The sequence below is a fragment of the Monopterus albus genome, unplaced genomic scaffold (genome assembly GCF_001952655.1).
Source record: "Monopterus albus unplaced genomic scaffold, M_albus_1.0 scaffold38.1, whole genome shotgun sequence".
Lineage (NCBI taxonomy): Eukaryota > Metazoa > Chordata > Actinopteri > Synbranchiformes > Synbranchidae > Monopterus > Monopterus albus.
In genome coordinates, this window is record NW_018127918.1 from 4194790 (window position 1) to 4203528 (window position 8739).

General features: G+C 37.9%; 1 protein-coding gene and 1 long non-coding RNA gene across 5 annotated transcripts; one reads left to right on the forward strand and one right to left on the reverse strand.

Annotated features, from left to right (window-relative positions):
- Positions 1-72: 72 nt before the first annotated feature.
- Positions 73-1778, forward strand: LOC109959181 (uncharacterized). Of its 2 annotated transcripts, XR_002274788.1 has the most exons (4): positions 73-213; positions 405-554; positions 1364-1462; positions 1702-1778. It is a non-coding gene; the product is annotated as an uncharacterized LOC109959181 (long non-coding RNA). The 2 variants fall into 2 exon arrangements; XR_002274787.1 differs by lacking the exon at positions 73-213 and having other exon boundaries at positions 342-554.
- Positions 1779-2119: 341 nt separating this feature from the next.
- On the reverse strand, positions 2120-5836 carry LOC109959180 (unconventional myosin-VIIa-like). Of its 3 annotated transcripts, XR_002274786.1 has the most exons (9): positions 5725-5836; positions 5460-5543; positions 5120-5239; positions 3654-3878; positions 3450-3528; positions 3222-3270; positions 2745-2832; positions 2487-2531; positions 2120-2391 (listed from the first exon to the last, which is right to left on the reverse strand). XR_002274786.1 is itself a non-coding variant. In XM_020598346.1 (5 exons), exons 1-4 carry the CDS (start codon positions 5833-5835, stop codon positions 3861-3863), a joined length of 333 nt encoding a protein of 110 aa, XP_020454002.1. In that variant the 5' UTR covers position 5836; the 3' UTR covers positions 3278-3528; positions 3654-3860. The 3 variants fall into 3 exon arrangements, 1 of the variants encoding a protein (XP_020454002.1); XR_002274785.1 differs by lacking the exon at positions 3222-3270; XM_020598346.1 differs by lacking the exons at positions 2120-2391; positions 2487-2531; positions 2745-2832; positions 3222-3270 and having other exon boundaries at positions 3278-3528.
- Positions 5837-8739: the final 2903 nt, after the last annotated feature.

Below are 8739 nucleotides of genomic sequence, written 5' to 3' on the forward strand. Positions count from 1 at the left end.
ATGTGCTTCTGCTGTGCCAGTTAAATATACTTCAAACTGTCAAATGATCAAAAACTTGTATTGACAGCTGGGTGAGATGTGTCACCTGTCCTAAGTTATTTCTTCACCTTGTGCCAGCATGGACAAAAAGCTTTCAAATGCTCCATGACAAATGATGGACATTATGTTCATGCTGCTGTCTGTGACTCTGCAATAGACATGGTCTTTAACACAGTAAGTCTAGAACAAGAAAGAACGCTAGAAAAAAACTACACATTAACTTAACACATTCAAATAATTACCAAATAGATACATTATGAAAAAAGTATATGTTGGTAGGAAAATAATACAAATAGAATGCAGCAAATTGCAGTAGAACTCACGTTACCATAGGAATTCTGACCAATGACATTTCCACCGATCAGGTAAAACATTACAGCCACTGACAGGTGAAGTGAATAACAGTGATGAGCTCGTTACAGCCACCTGTCAGTGGGTGGAGTTTATAAAGCAGCAAGACAACAGCGTCCAAAGGACAGATGGTGAAGTGGGGACAGGGTCACGGACGGTCACTGGTGATGAGGTTGACTTTCTGTAGATATTTTGCAAGTAACTTTTAGTGTATCGCGTTTTTCGTGTATGTAGATGCTTAGCTGTTATTCTGAGGTAAAATAGTTGAATAAATGTGTAATTTCAAGTTCATGTAGGATACTTTATCTAGTGTTTGCGAGGATTTAATGTTGGCGTGTAATGTTAGTAAAACTCTGCTTAGCAAGAAGCCTTTTGGGCTGAAAGCAAACCAGGCGTGTGTCCGCTAATTAGCTCTGTGTGGTTAGCCTTCCGGTACGCTAGTTTGCTTTAGCATGTTTTTAATGAGGTTAATTGTTAAAACTTGCTTCTAGGACGTTTTGCAATGACTTAGCGGTAACTAGTCACCTATCCCTTGTTGGCTCTGTAGTTTGACTGCCAGCGTTTCGCGAACGGTGTTACATATTGAATATATCTGGACTAGATAAACATTAGCACCCTCTCGTTTTTAACACCCAACAAGCTCACTAATGTTACAAAGACACTGGTCTTTGACACAGATGTCTGTCTTCTAGTGGAGAAACCAGTTTTTCCTGCCACGTCTAAGATGGAGCCTCATTTAGATTGAAGTCCAGACAAACCATCAGCTGCCAGTCATTAATGAACGGCCGAAAAGCCTCTAAGATCATATTCAAATAGCAGGGTTTGACAGTGGAAGCAATGCCAGGATTTAATTTTTTTAGGGTGCGGTTTATGGGGTGGTGGTTTGTATGAATATCGTCATCAAATTTGCATGGCCTGTTTCATAAATTGAGGGTAAACAAAATGGGAATTGTTAAAGTAATGTTCCTTATAGGCTTGATGGCAACGAACCCAGCAGAGGGACGACATCAGCAGTCTGGCCTTTTCTTGGGACTTGCCACCACTAATTCAGAGATGGCTATTTCAATGTGTGGTGAGATGACGTTTCAATTTTTTTTTCCCATTTTGTCTAAATGTTGACTTGTATAAATGCAGAATGGACACCGCAAAGTTCATGTACTGTATATGAATGAAATGATGTTCACTGCTAAGGTACAAATGTGACCACAATGTTTCTTGCTTCAAAATGAAGCAAACCTATCAAAGAAAAACATGGTGGGTTGAATTTGGAGGGTATGTTTTAAACTCAAGCTTTTTCCATTTCCCCCTTAGGCAATCCTTAACCAGATGTCATTCTATGGCCAGATCACCAGCAGTATTCTTGATGACATGCATAAAGACGGGCAAGTTTGTTTATAAATGTACCATTTTATTATTGAAATCAAATGTTTACTTTTTTCTGTTTTTGCAGACTCATCCCAGCTGCGAGGTTTTGGCCTAGATGAGAATCACCATGCTGTTGGCACTTTGCTTCTAGTTACATGACTAGAGTCTTCATAACTGTGATTAAGGCACATGCAGTGTAATAGCATGGAGATAGTGAGACTGTGCTTTGACCCCACCAGTAGGGTTTCCCATCTTATGCCAAGACTTCAGAGCATTTAAGAGGTGGTGCAGTTTTCAATAAAGCATTACAACTTAAGCTTTCTGGTTCTCCTTTTAATATCTGATAAGGGGTCTCAATGTGGGTTTTGTAATAAAAGCTGTGACACCTTGTACTTTCTGGTTCTTCTAATATATAAAGTGAGGCACTAGTTCCTTACTAGAGGTAGTGAAGTACCAAAGATGTGAAGTGACTTTTGAGGACATAGTTGAAACAGCATGATTTTTTTTTCAGGACTATTTTTGACTTTTCAGCCTTGTTCTGGGCTCTTTGTTTTCAGTGAAGCATTACAGCTCAATCTTTTTTGTAATGTTTTAATATGAAAGACGTAAGGCACTGTACGCCAGCATGATCCACATCTGGAAAAATGAAAAACATGGTCAAGTTAACAAAAATGGTCAAATAATTGCTCTTATCTCATGAAGGGATGACAGGAATGGGTAGGCAATCATACAGTGAAGGCTTGTTCCATCTAACTGTCAAGATCTTGGATTGGAGACTGTGGGAGAACAGACAATACAATTGTTTCAACTGTGGAGGACTGAAGCATGCAAGCATTTAAATATACAGCTATTAATTTTACAGGTTGACTGTAGCAAAGTTGTTGGCTTTAAATGACTGAAAAGCAGAGTTACTACTATAAATCCTAAATTACAGAATAGTTTAACCTACTGCTATAGCTAAGTGCACAGAAGTTAAAAACAAGGAGTACCTGGATGCAAAGTCAGGTTTCTTTGCAGCATCAAGGAAGAACTTTGAGCCATGGATGTCTGGTTCCTGGCCATTTGGAGGATCAGGGCCTGTGACAGAGTTACCATCAGCTTACTCAAAGTTGCTTACAAGTTTATCCACAGTGAATTTAAGAGATAATTCTATTTGCCAGCTGTGCTGTCAATTTGCTGCATTTCACTTGAAAGCAATTGTCAGTTACAACGTTTGCCAGAAACATTAGATAAAAGTTTAAAGCAATACACAACTACATTGTCCTAAATGTTATAAAAACTTGAGAATTTTCATTACAATGTATATCAAAGCTGTTCAAACGCTTTTGAAATGAGTTTGTCAGGAAAATCCCAGAAACCTGTACAAACCAACAGTGACTACTTTTACTTTTGGTAATTTATGTATATTTACCTGCTAATGCCTTTGCACTATTATTTAAGCAAAATTTTGGATTTAGCACACTTACCTGTAACAAGACATCTCAGTAAAAAGACGCCAACCAGTTTGGACCTCACCTGCTCTTCATCAGGGCGGAAACATACAGGTGCAAATGATTTGTTAATTTTCCGTGCTGATGAGGTCCAAACCAACCGGCATATTTTTGAGCTGCACCATTATTATAAAGTATAAGTGACATTTACATTAACGGGGCATGTAAAACCAAAGCAAAAGAGTACTGGACGGCTAACGTTACCCTTGAAGGATTTCTTGCTAGCAGAAGTTTGCTAACGTCCTACATTAGCATTCAGCTAACACTGGATAAAGTATCCCACCTGGAATACAAAACATACATTTGGAGAACTGTGCGATCAGCCGATCACCTGCGCGCTGCCTACATACAGAACGCAACACATGAAATGTTAACTGTGATTTTCTACAATTTCCTAATACAACCCACCTGAATAGTAGAACAGCTCCCGCGCCACCGGCGACTACCTTATAAAACCCAGCTACCACACTGATTGGACAATTTCTCTCTGCTCTGTGATTGGACTTCCACTGTCCAATCAGATTCCTTCTTCTTCTTTTTCCTCTTCCTCCTCCTCTTCTTCTTCTTCTTTTTCCTCTGTTGCTTAATGGCGATTGGCAACCAGCTTTAGGTACATTACCGCCACCTTCTAGTCTGGAGTGTGAAGGAGAACGAACAGGAAAAAGAAAAGTTACAAGACATGTTTTAGGCTTTTAGGCAAAACTGTCTTATTCCTACCATTTATTTTTTTTAAATAAAATCTAAAACCACTCATATTTATTATGAATAAAGAGGGGTTCCAAATATGGCTGGTCAAGGCTTTGTTGAAACTTCGACACAGTATTCAAAAACTGGTTAATTACTTGGGGCTTCAATGACACAGTGCTCCACACCTTGTGGTCAATAAAATGAAGTGCAATTGAGACGTGACATTTATTGGTTCACGGATTGTTTGGGATTTGATTCACCATACACATTCCTGTTCGACTACACTACATGGTTATATGGTTTCAAGCTGACACAATAAAATATAAAATAAACATGTTAAAGACCATGTTTCTTATTTGCATGTCTGATTGAAGTTTGTATATACCTGATGAAGGCCAGGTAGACAAAACATTGCGGATGTAGTAAATTATCTACCCTAACCAAGACAGAGTGTGTCAGTTTTTTTCTTCTTTTAACACTTTTGCTATTTGCTGTCCTCCAACACACCTGTCACACATTCAGGTGTGCAGAGGCTTGTCAGTTTAAAAAAAATGTAGCTACCAGAACACTTTTGTCTCAATGCTGTTCCCTGCATTTAAAAAACATAGCATTTATATTCTGTCCAATGAAAGCTCATCTAACAAACTTTGCAGTACAGATGGTAAACTGAGCAGCCTCACTGATTAGATACTGGAGTTTATGATAGTGTGACCAGTCGCTGTACACTGAAATCAAAAAGCCATCCAAACTGTTGTACTATATGTGTTATGTTGGGAGAAGGTTAAAAAGGCAAGAGGTTGGTTTTCAGATGGGGCTGATGCAGAACAAGTGAAAACACTGGCATCACAGTGTCACAGTTAACCACCAGTCATCTGCCTCGATAAACCACATAGTGGGAACATATCACACTTGCCCCCGATGGTTAGAGCCATCGGTTGAGTTGGTGCCACAGATGGCTGCCATCAGTTCTGTACCGGAAACAAATTCCTTGTGTGTAACATACTTGGCCAATAAAAGTGATTATCCTTATCCTTGAAATTTCTTAAAGTGGATGGCTGATTACATACATTATGTATAATCTAAATGCTTTAACTCATCTGAATTGTCACACTTTTAGTTTGAAAGCTACAGGCAGACACTTCCTGGTTACCCTGACCAGTGTAAACACTGTAAAGTCAGTGGCTCACCAGCAAAGTCTCACACAGGAGTTTGCTGCCTCGGACCAGGTTTCCAATGGTGATGTGGAAGTATGTGTTTCCGCTGCTCCAGTTGGAGATTTTAGTGAAGGGGTGAGTGGTGAGGATGTCCTACAGGAAATACAGGTTAGATGAACACAGAGTCACTGTCAGTAGCAGATACAGAACACACACGTGTACGTACAAGGAGACCCATGTCTGGGGTGCCAGTTAGCAAAGTTTCCTGTTGCAGCTCTAAAGCATTTGGATCATAGGATTTTTAAAAAATGTATTTCAGGAAACACCTTTTTCCCCCAAATGATAATTCTTAGGAACAACCTAATGGACCCACCTTGGACTTGGGATCAATCAAGCTGACTCCATGTTTGTTGACTGCAATCAGGAGGGTTTCTGGAAAGTTTGGATCAGTTGTTTGCTGCAGAAAGAACAAAACAAAACAAATTAAACTTTACACAGTGTAACAGCACTTACATGTTCTTGTTTTAAGTGAGATTAGACAATACAAGTAATTACTGCAGGTGACAAAGAAGAAAGTGGTTGTCTGAAAAAAATGTCAGTTATATTTATTACCAGCTTTTAAATCAAAGATTCTTTACCTTTACTTCAAAGAAGGCAGAACCGAATGTGGCCCACTTGTAAATGATTTTGAGAAAGGAGAGTTTAGCTTCTTCCTGAGTTTTCCCTGAGTGCTTGTCGAATGATGACATGATGCACTGATAGGAAACACACAAAAAAGGGAAGTTGTAAAACACCTCTGAACATTTACTTTGTTTACACACTTCTCCCTGGCATTTAGAAATAATGATTTTACTGAGAATGTTTTGGCTCTACAAGTTAAATCTGTTTTAATGTGTTTTTATAATTACTGCAAGTGAACATCAGAAGTCAAAATGCTGGTGAGCATGTGTAGGCAACACATGCTCACAAAAAATGTAACCATGTACATACATTGCTATTTGTACCATTATGGTAAACAATAACGTTTAAGATGCGTTAATTAAATATTAATTCAGATTATATTCAGAGATGTCTCTTAATTGTTGTGCTCCCCGAAGAAACATACATGAGTGGGTCAGAATATTAGGAACACCTCTGAATATAATGTAGTTCAGTACAACACCACCTTTGATTTTGACCTCAATAATAAACATATAATTGAAGTTGTACATTTATTTCACCAAAAACTGAAACATTTGAGCCTCTTAAACACAGATGTTAAGGCAGAAGTGCTGCACTGAATTGCATGCAGTTGTACAGTGGCCAGGGAGTGTATAGCCTACGTTTTGCTGTGAAAACAAATCACCCCCTGGGGACAAAAAGGACTTACAGTATCTATGATGGTTCGCAAACTGTATTTGATGTGGATTTCTGCATTTTGTCTGTGGTCATACAATACGTCTTCTGTAATCTTAATGAGAAGACCGGTTAAATAAAGGATAAATTATTACTTCCAGTCACCATAGTGCCACTGTTAAGGTTGTAACCAGTCTCCACCTACCTATAGAAAAATGTTTGATTATTAAATGAGCATCGATGGAGGCTGCAATCGCTGAGGAAGCCCATAGTTCCATATGTTATATAAACAAATGGTCACAAATTAGTATAAAATAAAGATCACTCAAAGTTCCAGTCAAATAATATTTAATGTCTACACAATCTTGAAGACAGAAAATATCAAGAGAAACTAACTTCAATCTATGAGAAAAAAACGGTCCATGGCAGCGCTTTTTGTCAGTGACACGACTCCAATATTTGGCATTGTCCTAGAGATCATCTTGATCTAATTTGATTTGCTAAAATAACAAACTCAGAAATGTGGAAAATAGAAATAATCTCTTATGAAGACCTTTTCCCCTTCAAAAACTAAAATTATATTCTTACAGTCTGCCTGCAATTTTCTTTTTAGGCCAGCACTCATGTCATGCTTCATAAAAACCATAGCCTAGCTGCCAAAGCCAACATAGCAATAATGTGGAATAGAAGAAAATCTCTGAATGATGCTGGTCACCTGCTTATGTGCCAACTTCTGGCAGCTACGTGTTGTTAACCCCTCCCCCAAATATTTACATCATCTTCAAGACCTTTAAAACCATAATAAAACAATTCATAAACACCACCTCTGCAAGAATACAAGTACAAATGCTGTGATTCTGGAAGTGTAAATCATACAGGGTTACGTTTGTTTTATAAAATGTCAAAATAAACATGAGCCTCTCTGAAATGAAATCAAAAAAACAGTTTGACATCTTACAACTAAAATAAATGGTTCACATTTTCACCAAGTCTCATCAGTTAAAATCTCTTTTTAACTCACGTTAGTTTTGTCATGGAGTCACCAAACCATAAATGGTGTGCAAAGGCAAGTGAACTTGGTACTTAATTTGTAAGATACAAAACATTTCAGAATCTTATATTAATATATTAATCATAGTTTTTCTTTAAAAAAAAAGTTCCATCATGTGACTTGTAAGCTTTTAAGGTGCAGTTTTAGAATACAACACAATGCAAGGCCACTGATATACCCAGTAAATAACAGGCTGAGTCTTTGAGCCAAAATCCCTTTTTTAACACTAGCTTCTGATGGTTTAAAGCATTCACACACTTCCTATCTTGCTTAAATGTCCTAATGCCCTTCAATTTAAAAAGATAACAGTAAGATAACAAATGCTCCCAAAGGACATAACATATAAATGTACTGTAGCATTCAGGTTTATTTGGAGCTCAAAAACTGGTGCTTGCTGGGGAATGTTCAGCTAAATGTGAGGAGTGCTTGAGGTGACTGTCTATAATATAAAGGGTACATTTCTAAACTTCTAGACTTGCCTTCAGTTCTTAGATTTTTTTTCCTGCTAAGTATTATTTGATTCATATAAGTGGAACTCAGACTGGCCACGGTTGCTAATAATTTTTAGTATGCTATTTTGAAACTTGATTATATTGGTTGTTGTTTTATCTGATAGAAACTATGTTTTTGTGGTACTCAGATGTTTGTCTTCAGGTCAAGGAATGGCTTTATAAAACTGACTTGATCGATCCTGATTAACCGAAGCACGCTATCCTGAGATAATGACACATGACAAAGACAAAATGGTTAAGTTTGCCCTAGACCCACTTGGTTGTGCATTTCATGAACCACATGTTTTGTAACCTTATAAAAGATGCTCGCTCACTTTACCCAGACTTCAGCCAAATTTGAAGGTGTAAGAGCAAGTAGGGTTGAAATGTTCCTCTTGAGAGCTTTTCAGTTTTTATTCTTTACAAAACTACTTCTGTAAATTTTCATATAGGCAACCAAGTGCAACACCATGAATGAGGAGAGACTGTCCTAAAGTGTGACACATTATCCTCATTCGTATAATGAATAGCACTGATACGACAAAGACGCCAAGACAGAGCGAGCGACAGCCAGAGGGAGGCTATGAAGGCAGGCTTTTGCCCTCTATCTTCACCTATGGCCATTTGAAATGTATAAGACATTTGCCTTCGAATGTTGTACAACATTTGAAGCACAGTGAGTGTAGCAAATTGTTAGGGAACTTAACATTTCTAAATTGTAAGAAAAGAGGGACAACCAATCACACAATGGAATATAAAAAACACTACATGTGGTA